The sequence below is a fragment of the Anas acuta genome, chromosome 3 (assembly GCF_963932015.1).
Source record: "Anas acuta chromosome 3, bAnaAcu1.1, whole genome shotgun sequence".
Lineage (NCBI taxonomy): Eukaryota > Metazoa > Chordata > Aves > Anseriformes > Anatidae > Anas > Anas acuta.
Window position 1 is genome coordinate 114,604,367 of NC_088981.1, and position 14,778 is coordinate 114,619,144.

The 14,778-nt window shown below is 40.1% G+C and overlaps 1 protein-coding gene across 9 annotated transcripts in view; it reads right to left on the reverse strand.

The window, feature by feature from the left end:
• PKHD1 (PKHD1 ciliary IPT domain containing fibrocystin/polyductin) overlaps positions 1-14,778 on the reverse strand; it is a 252,325-nt gene that overhangs the window by 127,628 nt on the left and 109,919 nt on the right. For all 9 annotated transcript variants that reach the window (XR_011095438.1, XR_011095437.1, XR_011095439.1 and 6 more), the window contains 7 exons: positions 14,042-14,249; positions 12,897-13,054; positions 11,129-11,323; positions 9,837-9,962; positions 6,947-7,080; positions 2,061-2,173; positions 715-814 (listed from right to left, as the gene is read on the reverse strand). Coding sequence is in view for 6 of the 9 variants with exons in the window: in XM_068678848.1 (XP_068534949.1) it covers positions 715-814; positions 2,061-2,173; positions 6,947-7,080; positions 9,837-9,962; positions 11,129-11,323; positions 12,897-13,054; positions 14,042-14,249 (1,034 nt within the window). In the remaining 3 variants the exon portion in view is untranslated. The remainder of the gene's footprint in view (positions 1-714; positions 815-2,060; positions 2,174-6,946; positions 7,081-9,836; positions 9,963-11,128; positions 11,324-12,896; positions 13,055-14,041; positions 14,250-14,778) is intronic.

Here is a 14,778-nt window from a genome sequence, read left to right on the forward strand (position 1 = left end):
AATATGCCACTTTAATGCACTTAAAATTTGAACATCTTCAAAGGAAGTGCCATAGGATGAGTTAAACTAGAAAAAATGCCTTACAGAGAAACACCTACAATCTCTTCAGTTTATCAAACAGGGGCTTAAAAGGGTCACAGACTGAGTACCAGTATGAAAATAAATTGTCAGATAATAAAGTTCTTTTTTGGCAGTGGTTATTTTTGTTTTGTTGGGGTTTTTTGTTTGTTTGTTTGTTTGCCTATTTTTATCAGATCAAGTCATAGTGATCTACAATAGCTGGAAATGAAGCTAGACAAATTCAAACAAAAAAGTGCACATTTTTAACAAGGATGGAAAAATTTCCATGCAAACCATTAACCCTATGAAGGCAGCAGATCCTTCACCAACTGCAATCTTTACAAATACCTCAGATACACTGGGAGGATCGTTTTGTCTGTATTATAGTGACAGACATACATCAGATGGTTAGAGCACTTCAGCTATCCATGATGATAATTTTTGTTCTGCACTGAAGCATAAGGATTGCTCACAAATTGTGTTTCTGGCTTCATCACCAAAACCTCCAGCTGAGGGGCATGGAGACACAGGCATGAGAGGTTTTACAGCGATTGTGGCCTATTTGCAGCCTGGAAGTCTTTATAGATATGGTACACATCTAGAGATCAAATAACATTTCCTGAGTGCCACAGAGGACAGTCAAGATACAAATACCTGGGCTCCACCTTGGCTGCTCCAAGCTGTGAAGCTGTTGAACTGAACAGGGCCATTTGGGCTTTCTGGCAAATATTCTGGGTACACGAGCAATCCATGCCTGTGTAGGAAAGAAAGCAAAGGACACTGCTTCTTTACAGTGCATGTGTTCATGGCCACATTTTCCTACTCATCAATTGATATCTAAAATCTTATAACAATTCTCTGCACAAGACTTTACCCTTTATTCAAAGACTAAAACCTCGGGGACAGCAGTATTTATTTCAGGCATCTAATAATGAAGGAGATGTTACTCGATATTTTTTTTCTATTTAAGACAAGGCACATCAGAGCAAACAACCAGCATGCTGTACCCCTGACAGGCACTTACTGCAGCGCATTCCCATCATGCTTTCAACCAGTGTTGACTTCAGGTGAGTCCTGAGTGAATCTGTATGGATTAGTCCTTTCTCGATCTAGGATTCAAACAACTTTGAGTACGCTCTAAAAGTATGTATTCCTGAATACAGTTCTTGGTCTGACCTTCTCAGAGATTTTAAATCCAGATTATTAGCCTGATTCCCCCAATACAAGTTAATCCAGCCACTGATTTATAGCACAATGACATTCTTTACCATGGTTTCTGTTTTAGGGAAGCACAGGCAAAAGCTGTAGTGAATAGCTGTTGCTGGGTACTACAAGAACTAGCATTACATGTAACATCGGGCATACATACAGCACCTTTTAGCCTGTTAGACTGCAAAGTGCTTATTTTCCAATTCAACCTACTTAATCAGAAGCTAAACCCTTAACATGGATTAATCATGCTGCTATTCTATAAAGCATCTGGAGGTAAGAAATGCCAGTGTCATATCTCTAATGTTGGCCTGTAACACATGTTAAATATCTGTTCTCTTGCATGTCATCCTCTCCTGCTCAAAATGCCTGTTATACTTAAAAATGAGCTTTATATTCAACACAGGAGTACATGCTTCAGTGCTTTGCTGTTAAATGGTTGACGAGGAAATGTGTTAAAAGCAGTACTGTAAACTATATCAGCACAGAAGATCTCAGCAAGTTAACAAATTGGGCTTGTTAAAGAAGACAAAAGGACTGTATTGAAACTACTAAGGAAACCACTCACAATCAGACCTTGAAAAATAGCCCCAACCACATCGCTGTCCATCACTGACTTTGCTCTGCTGTTGAGAACTCTGCTTAGCAAGAAAGAAAGCCCTTTAAAAGGTGCAAAATTGAAGAAAAAATCCTGAAAAGAGGGGAAAAGCCTTTTCTGCTCTCCACTGCAGTTATAATTGGCAGTACCATGTGCAGCAGGAAAGTCTTTTCAACCAAACGTCCCCAAGTACCTTGTGCAGGAATGGGCGACATTCTCACTGAAGGACAGAAGAGGCATTTTGGATGGTCCCTCAGGGGAGAGATGAAATAAATACCCATACCCAGCAGCAAACACGGTGTTACCCTGCAGAGAAACATATATAGTTGTGAAAAAGATTACCACAGATTTCTGAAAATTAACATAAGTTTCAGAAGAAAAAAAAAATGCAAATTCTGGTAAGTCAGGCTGACAGAAGCTGGTACCTTGTTTCTGTATCTGTGCTCTCATCCTGTTCTTGCTCCGTCCTTGGGCCAGACTGACAAAAACCTGCTCTCAAACCAGACAGCAAGGGCTGGCCTAGCAACAGGAACTCCTGACAGAAAAATGGTATTGATGGCAAACTATATTTTTCCCTGATTTACTTCTCAGTCTGCATATTTCTCATGTCAACACAGCAAAAAGAAACATTGGCATTGAAAAAGTGACACCCTGAAAAGTAAAGACAAAGCAAAGAAATACATCTCCATGCTATGTTAGTGTCTGAACAATTAAACTTATTCAGATCTGTGATAAAACACTTGGGTTTGATTCTTTTTTACAGGTTAAGTGATTAACCATGGAGAGATTAATTCATTGTGAATTAAAATCTCTTAATGAAGAAATTCTGGAGTTGCTTTCTTTGCAAAGAAAAATGAAGTGAACATAAGGCTTATAATTAAGAGTTTAGTTCTTGCAGAGTCTGTAGCAAGTGGGTTGTGCAGGAGGTTTCACAGTGGTTTAGGAGATTTTCTACTCCAGGGCAAATACCTGCTCTTACCTGCTTATTTTGGACAGTAGGCAAACTGACTTGTATTTGGATGTTGTCTACACAGGGATGCTTTCATGTGCGCATCTGGGCATGATCCCCCTCAACTGTCTTAGATGTGTAAAATTTTGATGCTGAAGTCCAGGCTGCTAAACTTAGGCTCCCTTTCCAGGAAAAAAAGTAAGGTGTAGGCATGTCCAGAGGGCAATTCATCCTGTCTAGCCTTAGATAAGATTAATTGCTCTCTGGAGGTACCTAGTTCTCTAAAGGGAGTCTAAGATGAGCTTTCTTGCAGCTATAAGAAGAGCTTGCTAAGATCGGGACTGACATCCAGTGACTACCATTCCTAGGTCACCGGACAGTGTTAAAACACTAATGGCTTTTTGGTCCCTGACGGTCCAAATCAAAGCTGAACCTGGTGACCCAGAGGTGAAAGCCTGCATATTCCAATTACTTTCTCCTGACCCTTCCAAGCGTGTTCCCTGCAGTCATGATCTCTGACATCTGTCAAGCAACAGAGAGATATCAATAACCAAAGCACTGCTCTCTCCATCCCCTGGTAAAGCTGCTGCTTTTTTCCAAAAGTGCAGCCAGAGAACCTTTTTCTTTAACAAAATGCTTCTGCAGTCCTGTCACATTATTTCCAGGATCTTTTACTTGTGACTCCAATCATGCATTCTGCAGATGATTCATAAGGAAAAACTGCATATTTATTCAGCCAGCTAGTGGCTGGAGGGCAGGGGTTTTAGGCAAGGAGGGAATTTTGTGTGGAAATCAATTCTTTGTGGAAGTCAGTATATTATGAATGTCCGTGCAACCAAAATTCCAGAGAGAAATTACCTCCTCGAGCATGCCAAATACCTGGAGGTATGCATCGCAAGTCAGTAAAATAAGTGGCTGACGTTTAAAGTGTCTCTTAACTGTACAACCCCGCAAATGTAAATATTTCATGAATTTGTTTTAAATGATTGGGGCTCAAAGTGTTGACCTTATAGATGACATTAAAGCTCTGGAGAGTACGTTCAGCACTGTTCCCCCAGTTTCAGAGCCTGGTAGGATGCAAGGAGTATCCCCAGTGGGCTCACTTCAACATGTACACAATTTGCAAAAGGTTTTAGAAAAGATCTCAGTAGGAATGAAATGGTGGCAAACAAACAATGCCAAATAGATGCAGCCTCACCTCTTTGGTATTGTGGAGAATGGCTGAGTTGGGTGGTGCTGGGGAACAAAATCACTTATCAACAGCATGGCCATCAGTCACTCCTCTGACATGGAAGCATGGGTTGATCTCTGCCCTGCTCATTCTTGTTAAGCTGTTGCCCAGTCTCCAACATCATTGCAAGAAAGGAAAGAGAGCCTGCTGGCTGAATTTCTTAAAACCTAATTTGTATGTTGTTATGTGAGAGCACTGCATGCTGGTGCTGAGATTCAAGGGCATTGAATGTTTAAGAATAGGAAGTTACTATAAAAAAAGCCTAAGACATACGGGGCCTAAGATAAACGAGAGAAGTTGTTGATTTTTCTGGTGTTTGGTTTGATTTGGTTGGTTTTTGCCTGCACACAAGAATAGAACGAGGGACACATGGCATTTACTTCAGTGACAAAACAGCCAGTAGCAAAGAGAGGCATCTTCTGTTCCACTTGCTGATACCAGACAAGAAACCAGCCTGCTAATGAAATTGTCTTATGTCACTAAACCAGGGCTTCCATACTTTATTAAAAAAAAAAAAAAATGCTAACTTTGTCATAACCATTTTGCACTTATACTGTATAAAATTTTATCTAACAGCTTGATTCACAAATGCACTTAAGAGCTTAAGTCAAATGGAAACCTGTGGGAATTGGGTCTCTGAATGTCTTTGTAGGCTCAGGTTTGAGTGACTGCTGTGTCCCAATTTCAACACCGTTTAGGAGACCACTGATTTTCAAGGAAATTTAAGCTCTTCAGTCACCGATGCAAATTTAGGCTCCCAAGTAAATTGAGCAGATATGAAAATCTTGTTGCAGGACTCAGTGTGAAAAGTTTAACCCATCAAGTACAGAAACTGTAACACGGTCTGGACCTAAAGCGCTCTGTCTACCTTAGCTGTAATCTTTGCTTTAAAGACTGCAGCCTGTAAATTTAAAACCAGTGATTGAAATATGAAAATCTGGAGAAAACAAACAAACAACCAATCAATCAAATAAACAAAAAAACTAACACTGAAATCTAGAGGGCAAATTTCTATTCTATGTCATGGCTTGGAAGCTAGGCAGTGGAAAAATGAATCTTGCCCATTATTAGTCTTTGAACCTCCCTGTTCAATTAAGATTATAACCACCTAAAAAGCAATATGTAGTAGTTAGTGAGTTGTTTTACCAGATAAACGGTGCCTAACTGTGTAACACCATGGTCCTAGTGCTGGACCAGCATCCCTTGATTTAGTGATTAACATCATACTAAGAAAAAGTCCACAGGACATGGGGGCTCTGATTGGAAAAAGGTGTAGCTTTTTCTCTTACTATCTGCATCCTTCCATGTCTTCTACTGAACATGATACTTATTGTAAAACAGTAAGTACTCCTAATAACAATTTTTTAGCTGGGTAACTTTATATTTTCCTTAGAGCCAACGCTCTCGCTGCTGCAGTGCCTCAGATAGCCCACTCCAAGAAACTGCCGACACTGAGGTATATCAGCAACCCTTCAAGGGCCATCTGCTATTCTGCCTTGAGTAAGACAGCTTTGGAGAGCAGGCTTAACCCTGATATTTGGCTGCACAGCCACAGATGCAGCTTTGGGCGTATCTACAAAGACACATGAACTGAGAGAGCTCTGCAAATGTTCTGAAAACCCACCACAGTCGGTTCACACGTACCCATAGAGATAATTGCAGCAACCCTTTGCAAAAGCTGAGCCACTGGCAATCCAGCAGACAGCTCCAGGGTAAGTCAGTGCATGATAGTACAAAACTGTGTTTAATGGAGCTGAAATTCATGTGATTCTGCCTCGTTGTTGTATTTTTAACCATATTTGATAGTCTTAAAAATGATAAATACACCCTTGAGGGAAGTGCAGGAAAGTCCTCTCCTTCTTCCTAAGCACTATTGGCTTCAGACTACCATAGGAAATGTGTTGTTCTCTTTTTCACCTTCAAATTTAGGTGCAATTTTTTCCTCCTGAAACAGAAGCCCAGGGGGCAATTGGGTCTTCACGGGCACTTAGTAATTGCTTTGGTTTCTGTGGGTTAGCAATAGAACAGGTCAGAATTATTTTTTTTAATGAAAATGTGCATTTGTCACAACTGAAACTGTGGTAAGAAAGGTCAGTTACAATGAAATTCCAGGCTTAAAATAGTTGAGAAGGAAAAGTGGTTTGAAATCACTGAAAGACATGTAGGTTTTTTGTTTGTTTGTTTGTTTCATAAAGCACTTAAAAGTGACTATTTTGAGATGTAAGTGACTTGAATAAGAACAAAAATCTATGTATGAACTAAAATAAAGCATGTCAGAATTAGCGAACAAAAAGATGTTCACTGAGCTCAACTTTTTGAAGGCAGGGTTATGAGTCATTAAGCTTTTTAATTTTTCAGTGTTTTGTCACTCTTTAGAACAGTGAAACTTGCTTGCTTTTAAAATCAATGTCATTTTCATGGGAAGGGGAAAGCATTCTCCTTCTCACCCTGGAATGCAAATCTGAGACTGTGCATTAGCTCTAACTATAAATCCAGATGGACATACATTTGATATTGCTTAAATTTATCGTGTTTATCATCAGTCCATTAAAATTGAGATTTTCAAAAAAATTTAGAATGACAGAAGGAGAAAAAAATCTAGTGAAGCTGAGCCTGAACTTTCCTTTTCCATTTTGTCTAGGCATCACTGAGTAAGAAGAATCTCACTGCAATATTGTACTGCATTCAAGTGCAGCATAATTTTCAGTAACTATAAATTTGCCAATTAATATTACCTATTTTGTAATGTACACTTTTTTTTTATCCCATCACAAGCATAGTGTCTGACAGCTCAGCCAAGAAGCAAATGTTGTGTATGTGATCTCCCAGTAAAGCTCCTTATCTTTCTGATATCTTTGAATAGAAAAGAAATGTTATGTTTTATACCTGAATTTCTTACCTCAATGTGGTTGGCAGGAGCCCTGACATAGATCCCTGCTGGTGACAGAGTCTCAATGTTGGATAAACCATCTGTTCCAGAAAGGCCAATCACTAGATTGTTTCTGATTCTGTTCCCCTTTTCCAGCCCTTCTCCTTAAAAATAAACAAATAAATAATTATTATTAATAATAATAAAAAAAGATATGAATAGGGAAAATATAAATATACCTGGACACACTCTACTGGGCACATCACAGAACTTTCTTGGTTTTGCAGTGCCTGCTTTGCTGGCATGGTGGACCTGGAAATTAGATTTGTGTGACTGTCCTTCGGTAAGTCACTGTCTGAAAAGAACTTAGAAATCTGTGTTTAACAGAGAAGGCTGTGACATGGTCAAAGACTGCCATGGTTGATCACAGCAATGCATAGCATGGGAAGGGGAAGGCTGTGTGCTTCAGAAAGGTCACAAGGCCACAGCAAAGATATAATAGAATTGTTCAGTTGTAAGGGATCTTCAAAGATCATCTAGTTCAACTGCTGACATTGGCATGAACTGTATCCATGATTTGTTTCAATGATGTGACCAAGATTAGACCAGCACTGTAAATATGATAAAAAATAGTTTCAGCCACAAAGAGCCTACACTCTAATCAAACAAATACAGTCAGGCAAAAAAATACTACAAGACATATTCTGCAAAGGGCAACAGAGACCACAATTCCACAGTTCAATATGCAGAAAACCCAGTATGAAGTGTTATAAAGGAATATAACTGCAGACATATTTTGCCGTAAGTTTATGGAGAAATTAATAAAGAGACTATTATAAAGCACATTTTACATCTGGGAGAGAAAAGAAGAAAAAAAAAAAAAAAAGAAAAAAATGAAGAGCTTCTAAGTGATTCCACCTATGGGTACACAGGCAAAATTGTATCTCCTACATCTCCATACACTGCCCTACTTATATATAAGAAAAAGTCTAAAACTGTCACAACCCTGCATAAAAGTGGAAGTTCTCCATTCCTAAACGTGAAGCATGAGGAGAGAAAGGAAAACCACTCAACTGATCACACAACTCAGAGACATAGGGTGCTCCAGAACAGTACTGAATTGGGAAGAAATACATATACATAAGTATACATAAGCATATATCAATATATATATATATCCTTTTACACTACGTCATGAAGAAATGCACCACTCAGTGACAAATAGTGGATAGACCTATGCACAGGTCAACTCCAAAAAATGACACATCAGCACATGTCCCTCCACTCTGTTGGTGTGAAAGCAGAATACAAAGTGAATCATCTCTGTTTGGCCTACACCAGGAGCAAATAAAGTCTACTTAGTTTTGTTTTATCAAAAAGAAATTATCTTCAACTATACCTGCTCTGGTACTATCCCAGATACAGATCCGTTCCCCAGTCATTAATTCCCTAAAGGTAAACCGTAGCAAAACATATGAGCTCTTTTTTTGGAGAGAAGAGTAATTACTTTTAGCTTTCCTCACAGCTTTTGAGCCTTTCTCCATTTTTGGAATAGTATCCATTTAGGAAATATTTCCTTTCCAGGTTATATTTACTACAAATAATGCCACTACCAGAGCATAAGCAGGGTCCTAAAGCAGTCCTTTTGACAGCCATATGGGTTTGTGAGGTGGCAAAAAGGATCTTGGCTTCCAAGCTGAGACCTGGTATGTCAATTAATTCTAAGCCCAGAGCGACTTTTTATGACTGTCTTGCAAAACCCCTGAAAATACGGGTTTTAGATGAAATCACTGAGGGATTCTGGAGCTGCAAACAGCCAGCTATAATAAATATTCCTTCACAGGCAACAAAATGATATATAAATTCATCCATCAGACCCTCTGGAGCTGCTGACAGTGAAGCCATTAAAGACATCTTGGGGTAAGGTGTATTCAGGCTGAAACTTCAAAGGAAATGTTCAGCTCAGCCCAGAGTCCTTTAAGCCAGAAGCATGTCCTAGCACAAGTGAGCCAAGGTGTCCCAGCAGGACGGAGATCTTGTTCTGCTTCCCCACAGCCACGAGGACTCTGTGTCTCACCTTTGGCAAGTCATCACATCTCTCTGGGCCAGCTCTCTTGATCTGCAAGATGTGTACAGTCGCTCTTCTCTTATTGGTCTCCACTGTTTAATTTGTAATTTATCACATCCTATTATGTTTATATACAGAACTTAGCATAGGGACTCTCTGTGTGAGGGGAACTGAAGGCTTTTTTTTTATCTCTGTTTATCTTAAAATTGGTCATTTTTTATCCTACCTCTGATGGAAACAAAAATCAAGCTTTATCTTTAGGTATTCAGGCAACATGAGATCCCAGCAGAAGATGCTGCAAGTCAGTCTCCTGATGGTTAGTTAGGAGAAATATTTTGTTGTTTAACAGTTTTGTTGCTCCAAGCTCCAATTTATTTAAGAGCTAAATCCTCTGCTTAACTTTTAACATATGCTTTCACTCCATTATCTTCAATGTCAAATGACTGAAGTTAAAGGTAAGTATGCTCTTAAATGCCTCACTGAACTGGGGTCTTAAATATTGCATAATGGTGCTCTTCTACAGAGAGATAAATCAATTCCCTAAAAACAAATATCCTTCTAGTTGTACACTGTGGGAAAAAAAAAAAAAAAAAAAAAAAAAAAGATCCAAGTGAAGACTGACCTGAAGAAATAGAGAGTATATGTATGGCCAAACAGAAATAACTGATAGGAGTTGCATGAGGAATACTGAGACTTTATTCCAGATTCCCTTATACCAGGAAATGTGGAAGATGTGATTAAAGTCATCAGGGTGCAGTTAAGGATCCTTTTCTCCAAAGACATTTTCATGCAAATGATCATCAGCACATGTTGCTGTTACATGTTGGATAGATATTTTCCTGCCGCACTTACCCAGTAGAAGCCCATGGCCTGAAATGTTATAGAAGACATTACTGTCCACACTGAGGTTTGAGATCCCGGCCAGATGGAGTCCTTGGCCAACGGAGTCCAAAACAGAGCAGCCACGTATGTAAGAGTCTGAAAAAGAAAATAGTACTGTGAGCAAAAAGCACATTGCATTTTGAAGGGTGGGAGAATTTTCTATTAGCTCCTCATCCTTTGATGCTGTGCAGTTAATGCTTTTCACTGCCATAAGACTGACCAGTTGTAACTGCCCACCCTTGCTCATCTTTGCAGGTCTTTGCCAACAGGTAGGCATTGCTGAGATGGCCACAGCAGAAGAGGGGCCCTGAGTGTAGAAATGGGTTATTTGAGGCATCCACTGTTATGAGGAAGGAAGAGATTTAAGTGAAAGGATACAGCAGTATCCTATGAGTGAGCTATGTTATGAGCTCAGGAAACTGGGTGATTGAATTGGCTGAGTTGGGCCTGAAGGAAATGAGGAACATCTCAGAAGGACAGTGAGTACAGATCAGCTATCTTGTACAACTTGTCTAGCCAGGCATGGTGACCTGCCCACTGTACTCCAGGATCATCTCCAGGGCTGCTTTTGGCCACCAGGAAGCCTAGATCCTCACACAGTGATGAATCTGGCATAGGGAAGGCAAAGTTGTGGGTTAACTGAAGGGGAGAGTCCAATCTAGAACCCTTAAAACATTTGAGCTGACCTAACTTGCTCCCATCACCACCAGTCTTTAGAGACCTCTGCCACTTCCACAGAGATGAATTTTGTGTCAAAATAACTAAGTACGTTCCTTAACTTTCAGGTCATATAATTACATTTTGGCTTACTGAACATCCCTGAGACAGCTTTGCGCTTCATTATAGTATATTAGGGCTTTCAATTCCAGAGTTGGAAGTGGCACACTGACTAGAGAAAAGGAGATGGAGGGGAGGCCTCATGGCAGCCTGCAGCTCCCTCACGAGGGGAGCAGAGGGGCAGGCACTGAGCTCTGCTCTCTGGGGACAGCAACAGGACCTGAGGGGATGGCATGGAGCTGGGACAGGGCAGGGTCAGGCTGGGGGTGAGGGAAAGGTTCTGCACCCAGAGGTGGTCGGGCACTGGGACAGGCTCCCCAGGGACGTGGTCACAGCACCAAGCCTGGCGGAGTTCAAGAAGCATTTCAACAACTCTCTCAGACATAGGGTCTGGTTTTGGGTCATGCCGTGCAGACCCATCTTTGGGCAGGAAAAGGTAGATAATGTGAGCTCATTTGGGCCCGTCTCCAGAGCAGCTGTCTCACCTGCCATCTGTGCATCGCCAGCAACTGTCAGGGTGCTGTGGTGCCACCCAAACGTTTGGCCCATGTGGCGGAATTGGACCCCCTCCACCTGCAGCCGACTTGCCTCTTCCTGGAAAGCTTCCACAATGACAATGGCCCCCAGGTCCCGGGACCCCAGCTGCCTCTCACTTCGCTTGTACAGACAGCTGGAGTCACCTGGAATACAAGGCAGTAGGAGGTATCAGCATGACATCTCTGTGGTGACCATGGCCTTCAAGCCACATCATGAGACCCACCACACCAACTCAGTGAACTCCTGTCTCCAGTAGCAATCTTAAACACATGCCCAAAGACAATCTGCCACAGGCGAGCAGATTTGATACTCCTCCTGAGTACTTTCACTATTTCTTCCCTTAGAGTGTGGACTTTTTAGATATTTTTTTTATTAAAACCAGCAGGAAGCTGTGGCAGTTATATGCTTTGGAAAGGTCCTTGTGTTCAATTTTAAATAGGCCTATGCACAGGGATGATGTATTTGACATTGATTTACCTTGGGTGAGGTTCTTGAAAAGAGGATTGGGCACGGCTATACTGAACTAAGCTGAAATGAGAACATTTTGAAATTTCTTTAAAACTCTCTCTCTCCTGACTGTCCCTGCAGATGGGTGAGGAAACATTACTTCCCACAGTCTGAAGGCAAGAAGAGGAAACCATAGGGCTGGGAATGAATCAACATTCATCAAATGTGTCCTTTCACAGGTCTATACTTAGGACATTTTGGTACAAGGGGATTCAGACTTGAATATATACCTTGGGTCTGCTTACAGTCAGTAATACTCATTTTTTCTTTTAAAGGAAGTAAATTAACCACTAAAAAATAAAAATAAAAAATAAAATCACTGCCTCATCTTCTGGTGACTCCACTGAGAAATCCTCCTATACATTAATGCAAATAAAAACCTCAAACAGCTCAAACAGTTAGCACATTTCCGAGACTATATTTATGAGTTCCACACAAAATGGACCATAAATCCATGAGTAATATAAGCAGTTGGCTGCTGGATATCAAATGAAGTCTTGTGTCACAGTCTGAATGCCCAAGGCGTTTTATTTTTAAAGGAAGACTTATACCTGGGTTGCCAGATAACCTAACTCTCCTTAAATTATAATCACTGTGTCTGACTCCATTTCCTCACCTGCTGGTGTAAATCAGGAAGCCATTCGTCAAACTTCATTGTGTTTCACAAATGTAAAACCAAAGGAGAATTGAGATACCAATTGTTTCACCACTGCTACTAAATGCTACAAGAAATCATCACCTGGTTTTGTTTTTTGGTATCCCTAAGCACTAAACTACATCTTAATATTTTATACCAATGAGTACAACAAGCATCAGGCTGCTTTGTTTTTCCTTCTTCTTAAAGTGACTAAATAGTAAACACAATTAAAAATTTAATATATTATGTACACTGAAATATGTGTTCAGAAGATACTTTCTTTTCTACACCCTTAGGCTCAGGCAAAACTAAGGGGTCTTTCCCAAGGTGGCTTGAAACAACAATGTGAAAATATTACATCTGAGATATTACAATGAAATGCACTTCAGCTCCCAAGACGTCATACTTCAATGTCAAATAATGTTTGGAAAGATAAAATTGATTTCCTGGCACTGGTACATCTCAAAGTTACCCTATTAAGAAATATTTCTAATACACAGTGATACCACGACCTGGTTTTAACAAAGCAGTTTTACTCCCCAGTATGCTTCTGTTACAAAAGACCTCCTCACCTCTTGCAACACCTGCTTTTGCACACTCTCTGAGGTGGGCCCTCCTCTCCCTTGTGACATTCCCTTGAACAACAACCCTTCTGCTAATCAGTGCCACCACAGCAGTCAAAGGCAGGCTCTGCCCATTCACCCTTTCCTCTCCAACGTTGTGGGAGTACCTAGAGAAAGAAACAAAGAAGGCACAAAAGCATCTGCAGCTAACGGAGAGCAGGAATGATGTTTACCGTAAGCTAAAGTATGAACCCAGCCATCCAAATTCAGAGCTGGTATCAGTCATCTTCTCACAATTAACAGTGGCTTATCTAATGCATCTATGTATATGGACTACATATATTTTTCCTTTGCTGATGTTATTTTCATCTTGTCTATCATGTTCACAAATTCTCCTTAGATTATGTACGTTTACACCAAAATATTTCAGTATTTGAATTTCCTTCATCTTCCCAAAACGTACTGTGGCGACAAAAAAAAAGTATTTTCTTCATCAAGCCCCACATATTTCTATCAAGAAATTCTACTACTGGCTTTCATGAGTATCAGAGTTAGGCTGCCTCCCAGAGAAGATGCCTCAGCACTGGTTATGATGTAAGAAGTATAGTTTGGCTAAAGTCTCCATGCACAGAGAACAAAGAGAGCAAAAACAGCCAAGCTAATGTTCAGTGGAAACCCAAAGCAGTATTTCCATACTGAAGTAATTCACTTTGAATGTTTTGTTAATTAACTTAAACAATTCAGTAAAGAGAGAAGGCTTTTTTCTTTCTTTTCTTTTTTTTTTTTTTTTTAATTATTTTTAACAGAATCAGACACTTTTGTGAAAAAATGCACTTACTCAAGAAAATAACTTTACAGGAAAAATTCTTAGTCAACCCCACACTAAGGCCTTGACTGGCCATCACTTTTTTCTGCTTCAAAGGTTTCTGAGTTCATGGTTATAATACAGGATTTAAACACAGTCAGAGGCATTCAGGATTGAACACCCACTAGCTTTAGGGGGAGAGAGAAACCAAAATATCTCTGACCACCTTTTTTAAAAGGATTTATATAGCTATTATATCCCACAGGAAACTGCAAATCCTCATCTCGACCAAATTTTCTCCTGTTTTCGCTCTCTGCTATAGAAATCCCCTGGGCCCTGGAAAGGATACCTGAGGGGTGATCTGAGGTAGATCACAGTGTTGTTTACAGATTCAATAATGGCCATTTCTTCTTGCTGCTGTACATCTCCAAGGCCCGTCCTTCCTACAATGATTTCATCACCAGGATGCCAGTCAACATGTTCCTGGAGTACTAATCGCGTGTCGTTAGCAAGAGCTGATGATTTCAACTGTGTGAAAGCTACCTTGGGCATCCAGCCTGAAAGAAAAAAAAAAAAAAAAGTTAAAAAAAAAAGTCAACAGACACCAAAAAAAGAGCAGAAAACAAGCAGAAAACACTGCCTCATAGTCATCTCATACTCATTCATTTCTCTTTGATAATGTGTAGGAGAGAAGGGATTGATGCTACAAAAGGTGATTTGTGCACATCTGTTTGGATCAGAAGTTGCACTTAACATCTTCATTTCATTTCTTCTGTCTTTATTGTTCCCAAACAGCTGAAAAATATTCTAGAAAGGAGTTTGTTCAAAAGGTAGTGGGGGCTGAGGTTTGGTTTCATTCCCCCAGAATGACTTCCCTGTGTGAGAAACACCTTCTTCCTAAGCATCCTTTATAACCAACAGAGAAAAACACTCTCTGCAGGGACCATTATCCTTCACTGAGTACAAAAAGTACTTTTAATTATCATATTCTCCAATCAAATATCCAAAATGAGACGTAATGAATCTAGGCCTACAAGAAACTTGCATTCAGAAAAATATACGCTTCTATTAGTAACTTTTTAATGA